This window comes from Rhinatrema bivittatum, chromosome 1 (genome assembly GCF_901001135.1).
Source record: "Rhinatrema bivittatum chromosome 1, aRhiBiv1.1, whole genome shotgun sequence".
Classification (NCBI taxonomy): Eukaryota; Metazoa; Chordata; class Amphibia; order Gymnophiona; family Rhinatrematidae; genus Rhinatrema; species Rhinatrema bivittatum.
The window spans coordinates 690994092-691020482 of NC_042615.1; the positions used below are offsets into that span (position 1 = coordinate 690994092).

At 43.8% G+C, this 26391-nt stretch overlaps 1 protein-coding gene across 4 annotated transcripts in view; it reads right to left on the reverse strand.

The window, feature by feature from the left end:
- The window catches only part of POC5 (POC5 centriolar protein), a 189089-nt gene that overhangs the window by 98913 nt on the left and 63785 nt on the right, over positions 1 to 26391 (reverse strand). For all 4 annotated transcript variants that reach the window (XM_029575225.1, XM_029575207.1, XM_029575232.1 and 1 more), the window contains 2 exons: positions 15117 to 15233; positions 6664 to 6863 (listed from right to left, as the gene is read on the reverse strand). In XM_029575225.1, the coding sequence (XP_029431085.1) occupies positions 6664 to 6863; positions 15117 to 15233 (317 nt within the window). The remainder of the gene's footprint in view (positions 1 to 6663; positions 6864 to 15116; positions 15234 to 26391) is intronic.

Genomic DNA, 26391 nt, shown 5'->3' on the forward strand with positions numbered 1-26391 from the left:
TTCCATGCAAGTGCATGGTAAAGTATATTTATTTATTTATTTAAATTCTTTTAATATACCGATGCTCAAGACCAGGTCTTATCGGACCATATTAATAATACCTATGTATTCTATGACCCCCCCCCCCCCCCCCCACAATTAACCCAGTTTTTGATAGGGAAGTCCCCTGAGATACCAGTAGCATCCAGTCCCAGAGTTCCCCAGAGATAAAAGAGGATTGCTGCTTTTTTCTATCGAGATTTTCCGGTTTAAAAAAACAAAACATTGCTTTAGGTTGGGAAAAGATCCTTTCCCCTATATGAGGACTTTGTATTGAGAAAAGAATGAGGATTGCTTGGCAATTTCTTTTGTAATATAATGAGTCCTTTTCTCTGTATTTCTGTTCAAGATTTGTATCTTGTAATTATTGAAAATGCATAAATAAAAAACTTAAAAAACAAACAATTGAAGCCTTTCAGTTGAAACCGCTACTTTGTAGTCAGAAATTAGGAGTTGATTTGAAGAGGTTGTTACACATATTGTGATGGAACCCTTTTTTCTATTACGCAGCCTGTTCCGCAGTTGCTTATTAACATGTTCTTTGGTATGGATAAGAGCCATAATGTCTTGGCAATAGTGATCATAATATGATCAAATTTGAATTAATGACTGGAAGAGGAACAGTATGTAAATCCACGGCTCTCGTGCTAAACTTTCAAAAGGGAAACTTTGATAAAATGAGAAAAATTGTTAGAAAAAAAACTGAAAGGAGCAGCTACAAAAGTAAAAAATGTCCAAGAGGCGTGGTCGTTGTTAAAAAAATACATTTCTAGAAGCACAGTCCAGATGTATTCCACACATTAAGAAAGGTGGAAAGAAGGCAAAACGATTACCGGCATGGTTAAAAGAGGAGGTGAAAGAAGCTATTTTAGCCAAAAGATCTTCATTCAAAAATTGGAAGAAGGAATCAACAGAAGAAATTAGGATAATGCATAAACGTTGGCAAGTTAAATGTAAGACATTGATAAGACAGGCTAAGAGAGAATTTGAAAAGAAGTTGGCCGTAGAAGCAAAAACTCACAGTAAAAACCTTTATAAATATATCCAAAGCAGAAAGCCTGTGAGGGAGTCAGTTGGACCGTTAGATGATCGAGGGGTTAAAGGGGCACTTAGAGAAGATAAGGCCATCGTGGAAAGATTAAATTATTTCTTTGCTTCGGTGTTTACTGAAGAGGATGTTGGGGAGGTACCCGTACTGGAGAAGGTTTTCATGGGCAATGATTCAGATGGACTGAATCAAATCACAGTGAACCTAGAAGATGTGGTAGACCTGATTGACAAACTGAAGAGTAGTAAATCACCTGGACCGGATGGTAAACACCCCAGAGTTCTGAAGGAACTAAAAAATGAAATTTCAGACCTATTAGTAAAAATTTGTAACCTATCATTAAAATCATCCATTGTACCTGAAGACTGGAGGATAGCAAATGTAACCCCAATATTTAAAAAGGGCTCCAGGGGCGATCCGGGAAACTACAGACCGGGTAACCTGACTTCAGTGCCAGGAAAAATAGTGGAAAGTGTACTAAACATCAAAATCACAGAACATATAGAAAGACATGGTTTAATGGAACAAAGTCAGCAATGCTTTACCCAAGGCAAGTCTTGCCTCACAAATCTGCTTCACTTTTTTGAAGGAGTTAATAAACATGTGGATAAAGGTGAACCGGTAGATGTAGTATACTTGGATTTTCAGAAGGCGTTTGACAAAGTTCCTCATGAGAGGCTACTAGGAAAAGTAAAAAGTCATGGGATAGATGGCGATGTCCTTTCTTGGATTGCAAACTGGCTAAAAGACAGGAAACAGAGAGTAGGATTAAATGGACAATTTTCTCAGTGGAAGGGAGTGGGCATTGGAGTGCCTCAGGGATCTGTATTGGGACCCTTACTTTTCAATATATTTATAAATGATCTGGAAAGAAATACGACGAGTGAGATAATCAAATTTGCAGATGATACAAAATTGTTCAGAGTAGTTAAATCACAAGCAGATTGTGATAAATTGCAGGAAGACCTTGTGAGACTGGAAAATTGGTCAACAAAATGGCAGATGAAATTTAATGTGGATAAGTGCAAGGTGATACATTTAGGGAAAAATAACCCATGCTATAGTTACACAATGTTAGGTTCCATATTAGGATCTACAACCCAAGAAAGAGATCTAGGCGTCATAGTGGATAACACATTGAAATCGTCGGTTGAGTGTGCTGCAGCAGTCAAGAAAGCAAATAGAATGTTGGGAATTATTAGAAAGGGAATAGTGAATAAAACGGAAAGTGTCATAATGCTTCTGTATCGCTCCATGGTGAGACCGCACTTTGAATACTGTGTACAATTCTGGTCGCCGCATCTCAAAAAAGATATAATTACGATGGAGAAGGTACAGAGAAGGGCTACCAAAATGATAAGTGGAATGGAACAGCTCCCCTATGAGGAAAGACTAAAGAGGTTAGGACTTTTCAGCTTGGAGAAGAGACGGCTGAGGGGGGATATGATAGAGGTGTTTAAAATCATGAGAGGTCTAGAACGGGTAGATGTGAATCGGTTATTTATTCTTTCGTATAATGGAAAGACTAGGGGGCACTCCATGAAGTTAGCATGTGGCACATTTAAAACTGATCAGAGAAAGTTCTTTTTCACGCAACGCACAATTAAACTCTGGAGTTTGTTGCCAGAGGATGTGGTTGGTGCAGTTAGTATAGCTGTGTTTAAAAAAGGATTGGATAAGTTCTTGGAGGAGAAGTCCATTAGAACATAAGAACATAAGAAAATGCCATACTGGGTCAGACCAAGGGTCCATCAAGCCCAGCATCCTGTTTCCAACAGTGGCCAATCCAGGCCATAAGAACCTGGCAAGTACCCAAAAACTAAGTCTATTCCATGTAACCATTGCTAATGGCAGTGGCTATTCTCTAAGTGAACTTAATAACAGGTAATGGGACTTCTCCTCCAAGAACTTTTGGTAGCCCTTCTCCATCGCAATTATATCTTTTTTGAGCTGCGGCGACCAGAATTGTACACAGTATTCAAGATGCGGTCTCACCATGGAGTGATACAGAGGCATTATGACATTTTCCGTTTTATTCATCATTCCTTTTCTAATAATTCCCAACATTCTGTTTGCTTTTTTGACTGCCGCAGCACACTGCACCGACGATTTCAATGTGTTATCCACTATGACACCTAAATCTCTTTCTTGGGTTGTAGCACCTAATATGGAACCCAACATTGTGTAATTATAGCTTGGGTTATTTTTCCCTATATGCATCACCTTGCACTTATCCACATTAAATTTCATCTGCCATTTGGATGCCCAATTTTCCAGTCTCACAAGGTCTTCCTGCAATATGTCACAATCTGCTTGTGATTTAACTACTCTGAACAATTTTGTGTCATCTGCAAATTTATCTCACTCATCGTATTTCTTTCCAGATCATTTATAAATATATTGAAAAGTAAGGGTCTCAATACAGATCCCTGAGGCACTCCACTGTCCACTCTCTTCCACTGAGAAAATTGTCCATTTAATCCTACTCTCTGTTTCCTGTCTTTTAGCCAGTTTGCAATCCACGAAAGGACATCGCCACCTATCCCATGACTTTTTACTTTTCCTAGAAGCCTCTCATGAGAAACTTTGTCAAACGCCTTCTGAAAATCCAAGTATACGACAAGTAAACTACCTGTTATTAATTAAGTTGACTTATTTATTTAAAAATCTTTCTATACCGTCGTTAAGTTAAATACCATCGCAACGGTTTACAGAAGGGCACGATAAAGAGAAATATGGGTGGTATAGATTACAAATTACTCGTGTGCCATCATAGTACGGTAACAATGTAAAATAATAAACTAGGTGTGTAAATTAAACCTGTTAGGAACAAATTAGGCAGTTTGATTTTAACATTAATATGCTTATGTAGGTTACTAAAAACTTCTAGCTTGGTGCATCCTTATCGCTCAACGATTTTTCTCCTTTTCTTTATCTTTATAAAATGCTTGTTTAAAAAGCCAGGTTTTCAGATTAGTTTTGAATAATTTCAGATTTGTCTGTAGTCTTATTTCGAGTGGCATGGTATTCCAGAGTACAGGACCAGCCAGTGACAGTGCTCTTTCCCTTACTTGCATGAGATGTGCTGATTTGACAGAGGGGACAGTTAGTAGAGCTTTATTTGCAGATCTCAGGTTTCTTTGTGGTACATGCACGCTATTACTGGCAGCGGTAACATGGAATAGACTTAGTTTTTGGGTACTTGCCAGGTTCTTATGGCCTGGATTGGCCACTGTTGGAAACAGGATGCTGGGCTTGATGGACCCTTGGTCTGACCCAGTATGGCATGTTCTTATGTTTACAAACTGATTTTTATATGTTTGTGGCAGATGATTTATTTCAGACAATATTGGATTTGAGCTAAAACCTGTAATATTCACAATGTTCTTTTATGATACTGACAGTTTCTTATCTCCAAATAAATTGTTCCCCGTCCAAGGGGCGCCAGCTAGTTTGTCGTGAATGTCTTCCCGTTGTCCTGAGGTTTTCAGCCAAGCTAGTCTCCTTGTATCTATGGCAATGGCCTACGAACTGGAAGATGTATTGAAGCTGTAAGAAGACAAATCTTATTAGGTTTTTGAGCATTCATCTGCATCTTGAATATGTGGTTCAAATTTTACCTGAAAATCAGTTGGAAGAAGAGCTGAGGGGGTCTGATTTTTTTGTAGATTATTATATAAATACTGTGTTATTTGAAACTGATATGCAGAAATTCTGCTTGGTAACATGGCTGATTGAAAGATGTTCTTACATGCATTATTCAGGACTCTCCCAATTCTTTTCCAGGTGGGTTATTAATATAAATATTTGATTTATTTTAAAGTCCTTCTGATTCCACAACCTTATTGTGATCTGGATAATTTTTTAACTTACATTTTAAGTCTATTCTTCTGGCTACAGGCAAAGTAGAAAGAGGATCTAACCACATCCTGTACTGGAGATCTTGAAGGGCTTTGTACATTGGAACTGTAAGACTTCTAGGAAGTCTTCTGTTGGTTTGGGATCTTCTTGCAGTTAGAATGCAATAGGTTGCCATTTTTTGTATGAAAACTGGATACAGCAAATCCTCGGATGGTGTGCTAATTCTAGCTTTGTATAGGAGTCCAGAAAATCTTGAAGCAATGGTTCAGAAAAAGGCACACAAGAGGATTTGTAGAGAAACTCAGAAGTAGAGTCTAAAATATGAATAGGTGTAGCAGCTCGCCAAAGAGATGATTTAGATGATTGAGGTTTTCCCTGATCATCTGATAGTTTCAGTTAAGGAAGAATCAAAGATTGCGAATCAAGCATTAAGCTGATGTGACCTCTCTCATACTGGAGAAACTTGTGAGATTTGTGGAGTCATCTTTTGCACAAAAAGCATGGCTATCTTTGGTTGGCAGAAAAGTTACAGATGAAGTATCCTATTCTGGCACTAATACCAACAGAGGGCGAGTACCATGTTTCTTTGTCATCAACATCATCAATGCCAAGGAAGTCAAGGTGGATGATGTTGATACTTTGTGCAGAGGAATCACTGGAAGATAGCATAGACTGGTTTTTTCCTTTTTCTGTGCTGAGGTCTCTTGTGCCAGTTTATGCATCGAAGAGGACCTGTTCTTGCCCAATGAGAACAGGATGAAGAGGAGGTTTCTCTACTTTGGCGTTTTGGTGACTGACCTCTTTTTCTCTAGAGTACTGGTCTATCTGAAGATGAGACTCTTTCTACTGGGAAGAAAGGTCTCATACTTCAGTTTAAATCCCCAAAATTTCAAGGCTCACAGGACATTCTTCCACATGTACTGCAATTACTTACATCATGTGACAGGTCCAGGCAGCGAACATGGATGTGGTGGAGCATGAAGTGAGCCATTTTGTTGCACTCCTGACACAATGAACCATGAAGTGCCTTTTTTTTTTTTTTTTTTTTAAAGAAAATATGAAAAGAAATAAAGATATAAATACTACTATTGAAGAAAATCCCCCCCCCCCTCACCCACACACACAAAAGTGGATGGATGCAAGAGTAAAGTCTGTTCTTATGTGTCAGCAGAAAAAAATTGACTGAGGAGACTCGTGCAGGGCCAGTATGCAAGAACTGCCGCACATGCTCAGAAAGACTTCTCTTTCTGAGCTCTGAGAGTGTATGCCCATGTCATTTAAGATATCATCATTGCATTTGTGTGGCTGATTTTGTTCCTGCTTGTCTACAGTGAAAAGGGGAGGGAGGAGACAGAGGGGTGTGTGGGAATGGGGGAAGAAAGCAGGATGGTTAGCAGAGGAGAGAGGGGACTGCACCTGAATGGGGTACAGTGCAGCAGGAGATTGGTGAGAGAGTAGGAGGAAAGTTAGAGCTCTGTACCAGAATGGCCAGGGTGGGGTGGACACTCAGAAGAAATACTTTCACCATGAACTCCCATTGGCCCCCTCCCCCAACAAAATTATTGGGGTTATTTTTTGTGGTGGGGGGGGGGAGGTGGCGGGGGGAGGACAAAAATACATGCTGAGGGCATTTCATCCCTAGTAAGTCCTGAAGACATTCTAGAATTTAGGATTTAAAACATTTTCTTATTTTTCATTTGGTAGTAACAGTTCACCTTAAGATTTCCACTCCATGTGTCAAGCAAGCTTTCCATCTCAGACATTTTTTCATTTGGAACAGGTAATTCAGTTACTATAGTTTCTTCTATCTGTGTTTGAGTGGCTGAGATGTTTTGACCGGTAGCCTCTTCGGATTCAGCAGGGGAAATTAAATCCATGGCAGACTGAAAAAGTCTGTTTTGAGATGATTCAGATTCTGAAAAATAAAAAAAAATAAATAAAAATAAATGATTTTTTCATGTGATTTATGCATTCTATACATTTAGGTGACTATTTTTAGAAACAACTTTTCTGTACATATAAGAAGAATTTTTGAAAAATACAAAATCTCTAAGGTTTACTTCAGGGAAATCTACACTTCTGAGAGAGAAAAAAATAAATCAGTGCTAACTTGATATGGTGCCCTCCATTTAAAAAAAAAATATCTTGCCACTGGCCAAAAATAAAAATCAGACATGTATCTCTTACATATCATGTGAGTGATCAAATGTATTTTTACCAAAGCATTGATGTAGTTTAAAAATAAAATGTTAATTAATGGAAACATATTTAAAACTATATTGGTACAATGTAGTATATACCAAACAGAGGGGCAGCAAAAAAAAAAAAAAAAAAAAAAAAAAATCATCAATAAAACTGTCACCGTTTATTTTAAATAACTTTATATTTTACTTGACAGGCAAGAGAATATATCTGCTAGATAGGATACATGTTTCTTATTTTGAGAGATAATTCTCAGTAATATTACATAGATTGTCATTACAGGTACAGTTTGGTAATCTTCCCAATGGCTTATCCCCATTAGTGAAGGTGTTTTTTCAAAGGAGTTACATGCGTTAAAGTAACAGTCTCGTAGCAATTTTAAAAAATGTGTAAAACCTATTGACAGTGCAACATATAGTAATTTTCAAAAGCCCACTTACATGTGTAAAGTGCATTTACATGCTTGTAAATCATTTTGAAAATTACTTCCATTCTTATTAAAACTCTTAATATTAGAATAGTACTTCTTCCAAATACTATGACAGACATCAAGTTCACTTCTAAGGGAAAAAGTTATTTTCTCAATTAAAGCAATTTGAAACACCTGCTTTCTAGATGCCTCCTTCAATAAGGAAAAGAAATAGTTAATAAATCATTTGTCCCTTGCATTAATATTGACATCTTTCTAATAACCTAATAAACAGAATTAGTATTAAGGATATTTCACATTTATATATATCTTTAATCTGTTTCTATTTCACTCTAGAAACTTGGTATCTAGATCACACATCCATTAAACACAGATGAAAATGATGCAGAGAATCTTGTAAAAGTAACAAATAAATCTAGAGGTTCAGCACAGAAATCACACTATCAATTCAAGTCCTCTGCAGCAAATGGAGACGAATGAGCAGACTGCCAAATCATGTACCAGCATTCTATAACAAAATTGATCTGTAATTCATTACTCCAAATATTATTACATTTAAAACTATCATTACTCTCTCCTAAATCTTGTACACATTTATAAATCCAGTAGATTGGTTTGCCTTGTTTACCAGAACTGCTAGGCACTCTCTCCAGAGTACTTGAGTTTCATAAGGTTCAACCATCACAGCTTCATAGCAAAATATAAGTTATACTCTCAGACCTTCAGTGGCAAGTCAGCAACATTTGTCTCAAACAAGCAAACTCTGTTCTGCACACATTCAACTTCTGCTCCTTTCTGACCCATCCATAACTTGCAACAAAGTATGCACACTCCTCAGTTTTTCTTCATCACTGCTCTCTCTTCTCTCATGCTTCTCTCCCCTCCCTCCAGTTTCCTTTGATGGTAGGACAAGATTGAAAGAATGGATTCCTCAACAGCAAATACTATATCATTCATAGACTGACCTCTCAGAGGTATCAAACTCTTCACACCAAACACAGTAATTCGACATCAAATGTGGCCTAGTTCTCTTAACAGCCAAGGTTGTGAAAGAGAATGGAAGGGATCTTCTAGGGCAGAATCCTCTGACTAATGTGAAGGAGTACCTCTGCTTGCAAACTTAAGACTTAGTCCCGGGAATGTACCGGCTTCCAGCAGATACCCATGTCATTCTACCAGGATATGTGAACCCTTCGATTCTTGTTTTCCATTTTTGGCTAAAGGACTTGCTCATCTATTTTCAATGTATTAAATCTGTATAACCCGCATACATCAAATTTTATAGCAGCTAACAATAGGAAATGTGTATAAATAAAAATGTACATTGACAAACACATGAAAATAACTTTGCAGAATCGATTCATAGAACTTGCTCACTATTCATTAAATCAAAGAACGCCTTTGTAATTAAATATGTTTTTAAAGCCTTTTAAAAAGATTATCCATCGGGTAACATCTGGATAACATCTGGCAAGGCACTCATGAAAGCAAACCACCTGACCCATAGTAGGGCACAGACCTCTACTGCCAGTCTTTACTCTTCGGGATCTCAAAGGTATTTGCTGAAACAGACCATGTTGGCCATGCAAGCTGCTGCTCAGTCCTGCACTGGAACTCCATCCCCAACTAAGACTGACTTACTTAGCAGGATACCTGAAATCTACTAGTTCTCACCATTTGTTCACATTCGTCAAAGGTGTTATATTGACTGCTACCACCTAGGCTATCTTCTTTTGAGCTATAAGTCAGGAATTCTGGAGTTTTAGATGACCAGCTCTGGTCATCTGCCTAGGCTTGGACCCACTGATTCTTAACTAGGATTCCTGTCCCTGTATCAGCTGCCTCAGATCATAAGTCCCCTCTCAACCTATAAGACTCATGCCTAGGATGCAAAAGAATCCTGAAGGAGACACAGGATCCATTCACTACAGGAGGCAACCGTGCAAAACCAACTGCTCAGGTTCCTTATAACCTTTGAATTCTTGGGCCACCAAATATCATCCTGAGGAGAGTGAATTTGGTGAGATGCACATAGAATCATGCTTAAGATACCATCTTCAGGTCCATTGCTCTACAGACTTAGTTTTTGGGTACTTTCCAGGTTCTTATGGCCTGGATTGGCCACTGTTGGAAACAGGATGCTGGGCTTGATGGACCCTTGGTCTGACCCAGCATGACATGTTCTTATGTCTCCACAATAACGCCATCAGCGCACCAGCTTAACTTTACCACCAGGGACATCGCCCTTCTGGCATCCTTGGTGGTGGCTAATGAAGCCAATTTATATAGACGCGCTGGTGAGAGGCACAACCTAAGGAGAATGGCTCGAGCATGGGAGGAGCTGAAGGAGGAATTTAATAGAGGAGCCTCTCACCCTCATGGGGTAAGTAGTCCTAGGGTTAGACGTTACAGGGGTTTGGACTAGGTACTTAATGCCTGGGGTAGGATCTCTAGGGGTTGGAAGTCGGAATGTTGTGCATGGGGTGAGTACTTACTGCCTTGAGTGAGGCTCTAGGGGCCGATATTTGATTTATACTGCATGGGGTGGGTCATTTAGTATCAGTTTTGAATTTTATGCAAAAAGCCATAGTTTTATTTATATTAAATTATTCATGCATAAATTGTAAAGTGGTGTTACATTTATGTTTGTGCATTTTCATTTTATAGAGATTGTGGACCTCAAGAAGGTGGCCAGATGGCTCCAGCTAAAGAAAAGGAAGTGGCTGCAATGAATGCTGGCTCAGACGGCTGGGACTGGTGGCAGGTTTTATCACTAGTCATGTAGGCCATAATTTGTCTGTATAGATCCTGTTTCCAGCGGGATTCACACCGACACACTGCTGTTGGCGAATGCAAAATACCACCCAACGCATATGCAAAGCAACATCAAACTACAGCCCTTTTATTTTGTTTATCTGAAACTCAAAGGTATTGTCCATGGGTTAGGTTCCTTGGACCTGTTAGCTTTTCCCTTTCCCTACATCTCAACTGGTAAAGCTAGGGCCTTAAACAGATAGATGCAAATGACATGACAATATTTTTTGCTCTCTTCACAGATAACATCCCGTCCTGGGGAGGAGCAGGATGTTACTCCCCCACCGCAGCCACAGCGCCCTCCTCCTCCGCTGCAGGCGATGAGCCGGATATCCAGCGGCAATTCGCTCGAGCCGTCCAAACGTTGGGGGAAGAGATGTTGGCGAATCGGGCAGCCCTTGGGGTTTTTGCTGAGGCTGCCATACACCTAGTTGAGGTCCAGCAGAAACACATCAGACTTCTGCTGGCCTTAGCTAGGTGCATGGGCCTGTCTCTGCCTCAGCAAAACCCCTAAATCTGTTGCCTCTACTCTCCCGGCCCATTTTCTTTTTCCATGTAAATAATTTTTCTCCTTAGATAATCCCACCCCTTCCTTTTTTTTTTAATATTGTAGTTTAAATTTATAAAAATATTTTAATTGAAACGGTGAGTGTCCTTTATTTTGTTAGACTTCAGCAATTAAACAGGATGTTGGGAAGGGGAGACAGAAGTTGAGTTAGTTTTAGGAGTTTTAAAATAGTGAACAGTTTAGAAAGGGGAAGGAAGTGGGGTGTGCTGTGATGAACACAACTTATCACAAGGGAGGGAGTAGGGGTGAGAGACTAGGAGGGAAGGTGGTTTGGAAGAGAGTTTACCTAGTAAGAATAGTGGCAAGGTTAGTGGGTGGTGAAGTTGTGAGGGATCCAGTCTTGCATGGGAGAGGGATTGATGGGGGAGAGAGTGCTTTGGAAGAAGGAGTACCTTAAGTGAATAAAATTGATGGACAGAACTTTTAAATAATTAAACAAGGTGCTTAATGTGCAAATAGTTTATTTAATATTAAAGTAAAATGACTATGGTCGAGTAACATAGAATCTTATTTACCATCCCATGGTTCAAACTTCTGCAGGGTGTTTAAACCTCAAGGCGGTGGAAGGTGTGAGCCATAGGATGGTAAATAAGATCCCTCCATGGTCCCTGAAGCTGACAAGCAGTCGAAACACGGCCGGTGTCGGGCAGGCGACTTCGACCTTATAGAAGCACAGGAGTTCGGGCAGAACCGATTAGTATTCATATGAAAGAGCGGGAACGCTGAATAAGGTCATGTAGACCACCAGGGGGAGGACATTTACTTAAATGAAAGCTACAGACACGGTTCATTGTTGAACAAGAAATACCGGGTTGCATTATTAAAAAATTAAGAAAAGAAAAATAATAAAAAATAAAATAATTTGAAGAATAAAGCTGGTAGCTATTAAAAGAGGGGATCACAAAGAGTTCCCTCAGATACAGCAAACGCACATTACCACGCATCAGGGAGTTTCCTTGATGGTTGGTTGTTGATGTTGTTTATCTGTTGGCCATTTTAAGATAATCGGATAAATTCACCCCCAGATCCCACTCCTGATTTGTATACAGAAGAACTTCATTCTCTGTACTTCTCACTTGATGGCTAATTTTAAAAGAAACGCGTGTGTGCCCATAAACGTACATATCAGCACATGAATGGAGATATGCTGCAATTGTATATTGTATGTGCAAGTACGCACATATCCTTTAAAATCTCCCCGCCACGCGTATGTGTGCACGTAATCTTAAGCGACTCAAGTAAATGCCCCACGGGTATTTCTGTTAGGGCTTTAGCAGCTTTTACATATGTATGCAGGCGGATTTTAAAACATGCTTGCACGAGGGAAAAACCAGTTTTTCCAATTAGTTCATCAGTTTATCCAGTTGATATTGAGGTCTTCAAGACCCCTCTGATTCTTCATCCTGTAAGCCCCCCACCTGACCGCAAACTTTTGCGCTGTGCTGAAAGCCCTAAAACTTGAGATCTCTAGACTTGCTCATCAGGACCTGCAGCAAAGTTACGCAGATAACACATGGATGTGCGCCATGATCAGCTTTTTAAAAATTCGGAGTTACGTGCATAGTTCTTAGCTTCGCCCCTTTTCCACCCCCTTATTCTTGATACGCGAATGGGTATATACGAGCGTACTTTGCAGATTCTTAAAATTTGCGTTGCTCGCGCAAGGCTTGCATATGCGCATACGTGGATGTTTTTGCGTGCGCAATGCTTTTAAAATCTACCTCTTGGGTTTTGCAATCCAAATGTATTATTCTGCATTTTTTTCACATTAAAGCTTAGCTGCTACATTCTAGACCATTCCTCAAACTTCACTAATCCCACTTCACAATTTCCACACCTACCAGGTTGCAGATTTTGGTATGATTTGCATAAAGGCAAACCTTTTCCCATAGCCCTTCTTCAATATTGACAAAAATGTTGAATAGATTGGACCAGACAGGCATCAATCCCTGCGGCACAACATTGGTAAACCCTCCTTTTCCTCAGAGTGAATTCTGTTTACCATTATCCTTTGTCACTATTCAGCCAACCGGTTTCTATCCCAGTCAGTCACTTTAAGGCTCATACCTAGGACATTTAGTTTGTTTATAAGCCATCTATAGAGAACCATGTTAACATCTTGCTGAAACCAAGTGTACTACACCTAGAGCTATCCTATGATCTCTCTCTATGGTCATCCAGTCAAAGAAATTGATTAAATTCGTCTGACAAGTCCTATCTTGGGTAAAACTATGCTGCTTCGGATACTCTCTTTTAGGAGTGATTCCATTAATTTACTCACCATAGAGGTCTAACTGGCCTGTAGTTGTCGGACTTCTCCTTGCTTACACTTTGTAAAGAGGAACTACATCTGCCTGTCTCCAATCCTTTTAAGCCACTCCTGATTCTAATGAAGCATTGAAAAGGTCAAATAGCAAAGCTGCCAGAACTTCTAAGTTTCCTTTATACCCTTGGATGTATCTAATCTGGCTCCATTGCTTTATCTAAATTTAATTTTGCTAGCTCCTCACAATCATAGCCTTCTGAAAATTGAGGCTTATCTCACTTCCATTTCTATTTGTGGCAGTCTTCCATGGTCCTATTCCATGTTCACTGAGGAAGATTTTGGAACAGAAATATTTGGTGATCAATTCCACTTTCTCTTTTTCAGACTAACAATATTCTCCTCTTTCACCTTGGAGTCTTATAATCCCATTTTCATACGTCCTCCTGTCCTTAATATGTCTAAAATAAAGGTCTTGTTCCCCTGTTTTACTTGACTAGCTATTTATTTTTCCATTTGTATATCTCTTAACTACTGAATTATAGCTTCTTAGCTTTTGTAGGTACTGCTATAGGTTCTTCCTTTTTCTGAGATCTCTTGTAGTTTATTAAACACTGTAGGCCTGATTTAAAAAATCATTTGCATGTGTAAATGCACTTTGCTCAAGTAAGTGGGCTTTTGAAAATTGCTACAATATATGCCATTGAACTGTCCATAGGATTTACTTGCTAAGTGCACTCTGCTTGAGTAATTGGCTTTGAAAATTGCTACAATAGTATGTTACAGTTTCATGCGTAACTCCATTGAAACTTACCTCAACCTTTTTTCCCTTACCTTTATTTACTTTTCTAACAAAAAAGTACTTTGCCCTTACAGTATAGTCTCATTAGTAAATAAATCATTGATGAAGAGAATTCTCAAGAGAACTAAAATGTACTGTGATTTCTCCAATTTTTTTTTGTAAAACATTTTAATTTAAACTGAAGACTGCATACAAAAAGTAAACTCATAGCTATAGCTCTAGCCTAAGAGTAGAGCTGCAGTGAAGCCAAGGGGGCAGGAACAAGCTAGGGCAATGAATGGAGAACAATTTGTTATGATTCTGCTGCCACTGAAGTTCTGCAGCTGTTACTGCAGCATTGTGGTTAACTGGGAACCATGATTATAAACTTTTCAGGGTAGAGATATGCCTCACTTTCAGAGTAATGCAGTAAACTGTACACTAAGAAAATGTGCTCTCGTTTTCAACACACGTTTTTAGCACCCAGATTTTATATACATATAATGCCAAATGCACATTTTAACTCGAGAAGGGAGGAGTCATCCTTGACAAGCTACTGTTACTAAGCCAGATAAATTAGCATTTATCCAGCTAACTGGCAGCAAGAAGCAGCTGTCAGATAGCTGCATAAGTCAATACTTATCTGGCATGGGTCACTACTATTTAGCCAGATAAGTACTTTCTAGCGCTAAAAAAGGCACACTGGCCAGATGCTCTCTGTTTGCATCCAGGAATACTGCTTAATGCCTTCATTTGCATGGGATTTCTATGCCAGGACACTAAGCAGGACTCCCATTTAGGTACATGCATTTTCTGCACGCAGACTTCTTACTGCATTGGCAGTAAGTTTTGCATCCAGAAAATGTGCGCTCGATTGAAAGCACCTTTCTTCATCAGCCTGTTTGTATGTGATTTCTTTTCTATTCCTTCTATGTCTTATAAAATACTGTGTACAACTTATTTGATTTTCTTTCTCATATATAGCACTATATTATATACATATACACATGCATGCTCTATTAATATCAATATAAAAAAATGCTGACTAGCCTCCTGAATTATGCTCCATTTTCAGAATTAAAGCAGGTGAGAAATAAAAGAACCTTATACCTCCAATACTTTCTGTTCCTGAAGAAATGGGTGCAGCTAAACCATCTTCTCTTTCAAGGGTCCTTGGATCTCTCACTGAAGTTTCAGGTATGTTATCCTCTGGTACTGTAGTTAGTCCTGTCATCAATGCAGAACAAAATAATCTTAGGGACTGCGGTGATAGCAGAAAAAAGTTAACACTAATAGTCTCCATATAATATTAGAATAGCTACAGTGTCATACAGATCTATGTGGGAAATCCAGTTTCCAGACTTGAGCTCATTTCATAGGCAAGGCTCGAAGGCAGCAGAGAAGTGACTGAATGGTGGGCTGAAGGGAGTATATATGTAGATATATAAAGGTTCATTTACTAAGTTTCAGTTGAGAAATTTGAATCATTGATTTTCAATTTTTCGTGAATTATTGGACTTGTGAAAAGTGCTAGATTGTCAGTACTGGAAACCAAAAGTCCTCCATTTAGTCAGAGAGAAGGTAGAGCATGGGCAGTGTCAGTAAAAATTTCTTCAAACTGACCTGCTCTGTAGAGACCACTTCAAAGTATAAAAGAGTAATTCAGTTTCCAGGCCTTGTATACAATATGCTGAGATTGCCAATAATGGAAGCAATTAGTGTAAATTTTTATTTTAGAAGTTTTTATTTTAAAATTACGCAATACAATGCTATAAGCAGCATAATATTAATAGGCAAGCAAACTGAGCAACACAAAAAACAAATATGATGTAAAGCAAGTTGCTTACTGTAAATGTTTTCAGTAGATAGCAGGAGGAGTTAGCCATAACATGTAGGTGATGTCATCCAGCAGCACCAAACGGATCTCTCTCTCTCATAGCAAGTAGAGCTTTTTGCTCTCCTGAGCATGTGTGGGAATTCCTACTCTCAGATGTTGCCTCATGAGTCCCTCCAGTCAATTTTAGAGACAGGCGGGTATTTAGTATTGCTAATTCAGCCTAGAAAGCGCCTTATTTCCATCGATAAGCCGGAGTGAATTAGCCATAACATGTGAGGAGTCCCAAGCTGAGGGTTGCAGCAGAGCATTTACTGAATATGCAACCTGGACCCCACAGTGGAGAATAGACTACTGGGTGAACAGGCTATGCAAAACTGCTTGTCCAAATTTGCTGTCACTCTTTGAGAGATTGCCCAGATAGTAATGGGATATAAAGGTGTATACTGATGACCTCATTGCAGTTTTGCAGATGTCTTCCAGAGGCATGGCTCGCAGATGAGCCACTGATTCAGCCCTGGCCCTAACTTGATGAGCCCTGATGGTGTCGGTAATTTGAGGGCCTGCTAGTCTATAGCTGTATAAGATGCATTCTGTTAGCCAATTGGACATTGTATGTTTGGGCTGCCGCTATGCCCAGTCTATTGGCATTATCACATACTAAGAGAGTTGAGAAGACTGACAATGAAGCTGAGTTCTACTCTTGTAGTAAACTAAGGCCTATTTACAGTCTAAGGTATGAAGGGCTTTCTTGCTTTCATATGTTTGAGGTTTTGGGAAGAATGTAAGTAGTACTATGGGGCTTGATTAATATGGAAAACTGATATGATATTTGGTAGAAACTTCACATGAGTGTGAAGCATCACCCCTATTGTTGATCTGGGCTTGACTGTGTCAACTCGTGGTTGAACTACCTTTTCATACAGAAAGCTGGAACCCATGCGTCGTCTGGATGCCATGGAACGGAAGGCCCCAGCGATCATGAGTTGTGACAGGATGACGTTGAGATCCCAGAAAACTGTTGGCAGGCAAGTGGGAGGGCTTAAGTTATAACAAGCTCTTCATTAATCGCCCCACAAGCAGATGGGAAAAGATTGTGGTACCATCTGTACCCCGATGGAATGCTCCAATGGCACTCAGGTAAACCCTCAACAGGTAGTCTAAGAGCGCCAGTGGGGGATAAGAGAAGGGATCCAGACTGTGTCCCCCGCACTAAACTGAAAACCTCTTCCACTTCAGATTGTAAGATTTCCTGGTGGTCATTTCTATTGGTCTATGAAGGTGCTACTGTCAGCCTTATATATGAGAAGAATGGTAAACAGGCCATATTCATTTTATCTCTGCTTTTGGCAGATGAATTTTGAGCTAGTTGATATTCGTGGGAGCTGAGATTCAGCATTTTCTGGAACCAGTGATCAACGTGTGGCGCATTGTTCGTAAGCCAACCAGCCAAAATAACTTTCTTCCCTACAATCGCTGCCTTCATTATAAATGCTAGCAGGTCTGAGGTGATTGAAGATTCATCCTGTAAGACCCCAAAAAGCTAGGTAACAGGATCCTCTGGTAGTAGGCATCCCCATATCTTCGAGCATGTTTTTATAATATCCTTCCAGAATATCTCTATCTTAGGACAGTCCCAAAAGCAGTGAGTATAGGATCCGACAAGTTGCCCAGGAATCTTTTTTTTTTGTTTGTATATTGAGCCGTCAACCCACCTTCTCGAAAAATTGCGAGTAGGTAAGGTCTTCTGGTGGTGACAGGTTCCGGTGGAATCTCTGCTGGATCGGACGGGTAACCTGTACAGGTATCAGACGAGATAGACTGAGGAGGGGAATGTTCCCTCGGGGGAGATGAAGTGGGAGGCTGGTGCTTGGGCGTAAGGACCGGAGTTCGGGGCCCTTAAGAAGGTAGTGGAGCCTCAGAAGGTTTGTCCGCTGGTAGCCGATTTTGCTGTTCTACTGATTTTTAGAATTGAGATAGAATCTGCGATATTTGCGAAATTGTCTGGGAAGCCATTCCCGATGAGGGGGGTAGTCTTGACTGTATCGGTTTACCCATAGGGGAAAGTGCTGCCAGTAATATGTCCGAATCTGCTGATCTGGGCTTGACTGTGTCAACTCGTGGTTGAACTACCTTTTCATACAGAAGGCTGGAACCCATGCGTCATCTGGATGCCATGGACAGTCCTGAAAACACTTCGGATGAGGATGAAGCCATATCAGAGTGATGTGGGGAAGATGGACCCTCTTCTGATTCAATATGTATCAAGGGAGAAGGTTCCCTGGGTCTCTGGTGACCTAAGGTATGCTTTTTTGTAAGGTCTGAGAGCAGGCTGCATTGGCAGCGTCAATGTAGAATGAGTGAGACGTGGTTACATGGAAGGCTGCTTTGGTCGCATCGATCCAGTAGTTGGTGCGTTGGTGGACGCAGCGTCGGTGATGGTGCGTCGATGGAAATTAAATCTGGCGCACTGTGCTCCATGCGGTCATCCTTAGAGGCACGGGTGCATCAATGTTTTTTTTGTGTGTTGGCATCGCTATGCTTCAACGCTTTCGATGCAAGCCTGTGCTTTGATGTGGTCGGCACGTCCACGCCGCCGTTCGTTGATTTTGGACAGGCTTTTTTGGCACCAAATCAGTGGGTCTAGGAGAGTCTGCTGAAGCTGCCCTACGGTGGGAGGGGGCTTTTGACTGTCGATAGGGGCCTGGGGAGGATTTTGGAGAGGCTTCTGCTGGGGCATAAGATCCCGATGCCCTAAGCTGCTCAATCCTGGCAGCTCTTGGGGACATGTGTCCACAGTCCCAGCAGTTAGCCTGGTCATGCTTCGGACCTAGGCATATATAACAAACCTGATGCCCGTCCGTGACAGACATTTTTCCACATTGGCAGAATTTAAAGCCTGGTGGATGAGGCATGATGAAGTTTTCTGCCAATCCTAAGCTGACTGATTTTTTTTTTTTTTAAGAAAACAATTTTCTCACAGAGAGAAGAAAGCTCCGCGTGTTCTCTGTCGCACAGAAAAAATTGGACTGAAGAGACTTGGAGGAACGGAGGATACAGGAGGGATCCCCTCACAAAAGACTTTGGTGATCTTTGAGAGCTCCACCATCTAGTGGCACGGAGGACGTACCCAGACTGCATGGCTAACTCATGCTGCTTATCTACAGGAAAATGTAGGTGTCCAAAATTTAGGCATCCCAAACTTAAGAGCACAACTATTGCGGCCCAAATTGTGCGCACAGGTATGCACACTCTTAACATCACTTGGATGCCCAAGCAGGCATCCAGATTAAATTGTCCAAAAACTGGACGCAGAGACAGACGCACTTGCATGAACCAACAGTCATGAACAGGGCAGCCTAATCTGCAGGAAAACGCATGTGAAATCACCACCACGGCGTACCACATGTGTACAGAGGAAAGCCAAAGAGCTGGGCCTAGCCCAGAAAGGCTGCTCGACCCGCCAGGTTACCCATGTCCCTTAACCTCCCTTGGGGGCAGGAACAAATGTTGGAAAGGTGCGCCAAGCACAGAGACCGGAGGAAGCTCTACAAAATCCCTCCTCTATCTTTTCTTTTTTTTTTTTTAAATGAGCCTTACCTGAGCTCAGCCCTTCCAGGCTGAGTACAGAGACCATCTCCGGCTGCAGAGGTGGGGGGTGGGGTGGGAGAGAGAGCATATGCCGTCACTGCCGTGCTCGGCTTCCTGCACCCACTGCCTTTCAGCTGTTTGTTTTTTTTTTTGTTTGTTTGGTTTTTTTTTTTACACAGCTACTGGACCAAGGCATTCATCTGAGGGACCACAGTATCACCTCAAGAATTCTCAGCTGGGGGAGGGACCATTTGGAATCACCGCAGAAGAGCAGAGTGAATTAATGGAGAGATTACTTACCTGATAATCTCGTTTTCATTAGTGTAGGCAGATGGACTCAGAACAAATGGGTATAGTGTGCTCGTGCTAGCAGTTGGAGACGGATCTGACGTCAGCACGTAGTACATATACCTCTGCAGGAAGTGCAGAAGCTCAGTAATCTTCCTTGCAAAAGCATTATGGATATATGTGTGACTGACCGATTGATTAACTGAACATGATTAACCTGACCGATTGATAGTAGCTGGAGACCGCCAGTGTTCCCAACCGGAAGGCGTCGACACCCGGCAGGGTGGATGCCCTATGTACGAAAACATGGCTTACCTTGAATCGGTGAATCCCCATGTAAATCGACAGCCGGGCGGGATGCTGAGTCCATCTGCCTACACTAAGGAAAACAAGATTATCAGGTAAGTAATCTCTCCATTTCCTAGCGTGTAGCAGATGGACTCAGAACAAATGGGATGTACAAAAGCTACTCCCGGACTGGGTGGGAGGCTGCCCGAGGTCCGTTTAGGATTGCCCTTGCAAATGCTGTGTCCTCCCTGGCCTGGACGTCCAGAGGGTAGAATCTGGAGAAGGTATGGATGGAGGACCACGTTGCCGCTGTACATATCTCTGCAGGCGACAGCATCCTAGTTTCTGCCCAGGCCACTTGAGCTCTGGTAGAGTGAGCCTTGACCCGTAGAGGTGGTGGTTTTCCTGCTTCTACGTAGGCCGCTTTGATAACTTCTTTGATCCAGCGAGCAATAGTCATCCGTGAGGCCGCTTCTCCTTGCCTCTTCCCACTGTGAAGGACGAACAGGTGGTCCGTCTTTCGTACTGCTTCTGACATTTCCAGGTATCTGGACAGCAGCCTGCCGATGTCGAGATGGCGCAGTATTTGACCTTCTTCCGGCTTCTTCAAACCTTCCATGGTTGGCAAGGATATGGTTTGGTTGAGGTGGAAGTGTGAGACTACTTTGGGTAAGAAGGAAGGAACCGTGTGAAGATGGATAGCCCCTGGGGTGATTCTGAGAAACGGATCGCGGCAGGACAGCGCTTGTAGCTCTGAGATGCGGCGTGCTGAGCATACGGCCAGCAAGAACACATCTTCAAGGTTAACAAACGGAAGGACAGGCCTTGGAGGGGTCTGAAGGCGAGACCCGCTAGGAATTCCAAAACTAGGTTGAGGTTCCACAGGGGCACTGGCCACTTCAGCGGCGGGCGAATGTTTGACTCCTTTCATGGGTGTGTGGCAATGCTGTTGCCGTCACTCCTGGGGCCGTAGTAGCAGGATAGCGCTGCCACCTGAACCTTGATTGAATTGAGGGACAGATTCTTCTGAAGCCCATCTTGCAGGAAATCCAAAATGATAGGGATTTTAGCGGCATGTGGATTGGTGCTGCGCGTTTCGCACCAGGCTTCAAATACTCTCCAGATCCTTATATAAGTTAGTGATATGGAGAACTTGCGTGCTCGGAGGAGTGTATCTATTACCGATCCTGAGTATCCCCTTTTCTTTAGTCGAGCCCTCCCAATGGCCAGACCGTAAGAGAGAATTGAGCTAGATCCTCGTGAAGGATGGAACCTTGTCGCAGCAGGTCCCTGTGAGGGGGCAGGGGTAGAGGATCCCCTGCCAGTAGTCTTCTCATGTCTGCGTACCAAGGTCTTCTTGGCCAGTCCGGGGCCACCAGAAGAACTAGGTCTCTGTGCCGCTGAATCTTGTGTATAATGGCGCCCAGCAGGGGCCATGGGGGAAAGGCATATAGCAGGATCCCTTGAGGCCATGGCTGTACCAGGGCGTCGATCCCGTGGGATAGAGGATCTCGCCTGCGACTGAAGTATCTGGGTACTTGAGCGTTGGACCTGTCCGCTAGTAGGTCCATGCCCGGAGTCCCCCACTGATCCACAATCATCTGGAAGGCCGTGGATGACAGCTGCCATTCCCCCGGGTTTAGGCTTTCTCTGCTGAGGAAGTCTGCCGTGGTATTGTCCTTCCCGGCGATGTGGACGGCGGAGATGTCCTGGAGATTTGCTTCCGCCCAAGCCATCAGGGGGGCTATTTCCAAGGATACCTGTCGGCTTCTGGTTCCGCCCTGTCGGTTGATGTATGCCACCGTGGTGGCATTGTCCGACATCACTCTGACTGCTCTGTTTCGAAGTCTGTGGGCAAATCGCAGGCAGGCTAACCTGACTGCCCGTGCCTCTAGTCGGTTGATGTTCCACCCCGACTCTTCTCTGTTCCACCGCCCTTGGGCGGTTAGCTCTTCGCGGTGTGCTCCCCAGCCGCTCAGGCTGGCATCTGTAGTGAGCAGGGTCCAGGTTGGGGAGGACAGTTTTGACCCCCGGCTCGTGTGGCCGGGCTGCAGCCACCACCGTAACAGAATCCGCACCCTGGCCGGTAGAGGTAGATGCACGGTGTAATTCTGTAATCGTGGGCTCCACCGAGATAGGAGGGCGCGTTGTAATGGTCTCATATGAGCCCGTGCCCATGGTACTACTTCCAGAGTGGACGCCATTAGGCCGAGGACCTGTAGGTAATCCCAAGCTGTGGGCCGGGTGGTGCTCAGCAGAGCCTGTAAATGATTCCAGAGTTTTGATCTCCTCTTGGAGGTCAGGCTGACTTTGTCTCCCTGGCTGTCGAATCGGACTCCTAGGTATTCCAGCGACTGTGAAGGCTGTAGGGAACTCTTGTTTGTGCTGACTACCCATCCTAGGCTTTCCAGAAGAGATATAACTCTGTTGGTTGCCCGGTGGCTCTTCTCCGGTGACTTTGCCCTGATCAGCCAATCGTCTAGGTAGGGATGGACGAGAATTCCTTCCTTCCTGAGTGACGCCGCCACCACTACTATTACCTTGGTAAAGGTCCGCGGAGCGGTGGCTAACCCGAAGGGTAAAGCTCGGAACTGAAAATGTTGTTTCAGGACTTTGAAGCGTAAGTAGCACTGGTGATCCCGATGGATTGGGATATGCAAGTAGGCCTCTGACAGATCCAGTGATGTGAGATACTCCCCTGGCTGTATTACACTTCGGACTGACCGCAGAGTTTCCATGCGAAAGCCTGGGGCCCTTAAGTGCCGGTTGACTGACTTGAGGTCCAGGACGGGCCTGAAGGTGCCCCCCTTCTTGGGTACGATGAAATAAATGGAGTAACGCCCAGAATTTATCTCCCGTGCAGGCACTGGGATTATGGCTTTTAGGGACAGGAGCCTCCACAAGGTAGCTTCCAGTGCCGCCCTCTTGAGGGGTGGACAAGGAGATTCCACAAACTTGTCCGGAGGGAGACGAAGGAAGTCCAGGTAATACCCTTCTCAGATGATGGCGAGGACCCACTGGTCCGAAGTAATCTCGACCCATCTGCGGTAGAATAGGGTTAGCCTGCCCCCTATGGCTTCCTCCCCCAGATGGGTCGGCTGATTCTCATTGTGGGGTGCGGCCGGGACCCGAACCCGAGCCGGTTCCCCTCTTGTAGTGCCTGGTCCGAAAGGACTGGTTCCTGGTCTGAGAACGAGGTGCTTGGTAGCTAGTCCTGTAGGGGTTGAAGCGTTGAGAGCTTCTACCTCTGGATGGCCTAGGAAAAGGGCGCTGGTTCCTCCTTAACTTGTCTTCTGGTAGATGAGGTAATGGAGAGGTGCCCCATTTGTTAGCCAGTTTCTCGAGGTCGCTGCCGAACAGGAGGGATCCCTTAAAGGGCATTCTTGTAAGGCGCATCTTGGAGGAGTCGTCGGCTGACCAATTTCGTAGCCAGAGCTGTCTCCTGGCTGCCACTGAGGATGACACTCCCTTGGCTGCCGTACGGACTAGGTCGGAGGCAGCGTCAGTGAGGAACGAGAGAGCTGATTCCATTTCTTCTCCCGGGGTGTTGTTCCTGGCTTGTGATAAACAGGAACGTGTCACCACGGTGCAGCAGGCCGCAATTCGTAGGGACATGGCTGCCACCTCAAAGGCTTGTTTCAGCATGGCGTCCAGGCACCGGTCATGTGCATCCTTGAGGGCCGCCCCTCCCTCCACTGGAATGGTGGTGCGCTTCACAATTGCGCAAACTATGGCGTCTACCTTGGGGCACGCCAGCAGCTCTTTGGTTGCCGGGTCCAGGGGGTACATGCTAGACAAGGCCCGACCCCCTTTGAATGAGGCCTCCGGCGCATTCCACTCCAGATCGATTAGCTGCTGTGCTGCTTGTAGGAGGGGAAAATGGTGAGCCGTTTGACGCAGGCCCTCTAGCAGGGGGTTCATTCTAGGTTCCCCTGGGGTGTCTTGGCCCGGGATAGCCAGCTCCGACAGGCATTGAGAGACCAGGTCTGGTAGATCCTCCTTAAGAAAGAAGCGTCTCATGGTTCGATACGGCTCTATCCCCGAGGGAAGTTCTCCCTCCTCGGGGAGCTCGCCTTCTTCCTCAGAGCAATCCGAATCCCCATAAGTGGGGCTTCCGGGTGGCCGTGCCTAGGTCTTGAGGGTCCAGGGGCAGGGTCATCCGGTACGTATGGGTCCGTTTGGGGATCAGACTGCATCTTGACAAAGGCGTGAATCCCCTTGAATAATTCCACCCAGGAGAGCGAAGCAGGTTCTAGCCTCAGGGGCACCAGGTCTCTAGGGTTCCCTGGCTGCTCACTTCGGCCCGCTAGGTCCGGGGTGTTCCCTGAGGAACTGGCAATCAATCTGGGCTGGGACCGGCCCTGGCCTGGAACTCCCAGGGCCTCCTCACATTGGGCACATAGGGAGTCTGCTTCCTCGCTCTGTGTGGCTCTGAGGTGGCATGCTGAGCAGAGGCCTAGAGCTCTTATGCCCGATTCTGGAGGTGCCGGCTCTGCGGACCCATGGGCTCTCATACGCTCCATCGCGTCTGTTATCTGTATGCGCCGGTGCGCTCCCAGCCGAAAGTATGCGCTTTGTAATATGCGCGAAAGATGTGCGTCTATCAAAGTGCACCTATCAATGTGCTATGCGCCCAATTACTTTCAGGTGCCTAACATACGCGCCCGTTGCCTGTGCACTAGATCGAGGCGGCGAACCAGGGCAGATGGCAACGGCGAGCAGGCAGGCAAAATGGCGACCTCCTGGGCGGGTTTCCACGTAGGCAGACCCCGCTAATCCTCGCTTTTCGGAGACCAGCAAAAGTAAAGATGTACGTCTTACCTGATCTTCGGCGCTTCCCGGCTGCGACCCGGGCGGTCTCCGGCTGCGGGGGGAGAGGGTGATTACCGTTACCGCCGCGCTCAAGGAAGTGCACCCGCTGCCTTTAAGCCGCGCCCGAACTCGTCTCGCTCGGGGGCCAAGTCCTCACCGCGAACAGATCGGGACCGAGGCTGCCTCTATGCCGCGCCCGAGCCCTTCTCACTCGGGGGCTAGGTCCCTGCCGCGATTCGGCCACCGGACCGAGGCTCTTACCTCCGAGGGACCACGGAAATCACCTCGGGAAACTCAACTGAGGGAGGGACCTGAGGGTATCACCGCAGGAGTGCGGGGCTCGTCTTCAGGTAGGATTCTTCTATGAATTTAGAATTTGGAAAAAACGCTCAGCGAGCGTGAGGTAGCTCCAAACTGCTTTGGAGACGGAAATTACTGAGCTTCTGCACTTCCTGCAGGGGTACATGTACTATGTGCTGACGTCAGATCGTCTCCAACTGCTAGCACGAGCACACTATACCCATTTGTTCTGAGTCCATCTGCTACACGCTAGGAAAATTTCCTTTTATTACTCCTTCTAAAACTTGAAACAATCCCCAGAAGGGAGATGTACATCCACCATCTGCTGGAGACAGAGAATACTAGCAGGCTGATGTCAGTGGAGGAGTATTTATACTGTGATGCGTCCAGTTTTTGGACACTTTATCAGACGCCTAACTTGGGCATCCAGGTGATAGCGGCATCCGTGTTACTAAAAATTTCCTTTTTAGTAACTCATATAACAGTCAGGACCAATGGGTATTTTTTCCTTGAGTGGTCTGCTCCTCAGAATGCTAGTGTCAATTCACCCATTTTGAGAATGGAATGAAAGCTGTGCTTAACAACAGTAAAGAGAACAAATAAAATTAATTGATATTCAAAGTCAGAGAAAGGGCTGTTTAGAAATCTAAGGGGAGAAATGAATACAAATGACCACATAATTATGTTTTCCATGCCTTTTTTGATCCAAGTCACAGAATGAATTAACTGTCTCATTTGTTTAGGTATGAGCCTCATTAGGTATGAGCCCACCAAAAAATACCCTTGTTCCCATCTACACAATGTTTAGTCTGCATTCTTCCCTCACAACTCTTCTTCATGAAGGGACAACATTCATTGGACGCGAGACATACTCCTTTACTTTACACACACCATGCCATCCTCCAACGCTGTATTGCTGGAATGCATGGTCTCCAGAATCACTTCCACACAGTCCAGTATGATTAACTCATTGGCTACCACAGCCTCATCTCACACACATCACCTACCCTGCATATCCAGTACTTAGAATAGTTATACAGGGCGCGTTGCTTTCATCCATCACACACATTACCTGGCACTGTGTTTCAGGACAGGATGAATTGAATACCAGTATGCTGTCAATACTATAAATAGGGATGCATGTCATACTCATGGAAGCAAGATCACCAAGTGTAAACCACTATACCTGTTTGGGTTTTTTTGGCAGAGTACCAAATTTGACCTCAAGGGCAGGGAAGTTCATGTCCCTCTTCCCAATAACATTCTGTTGCC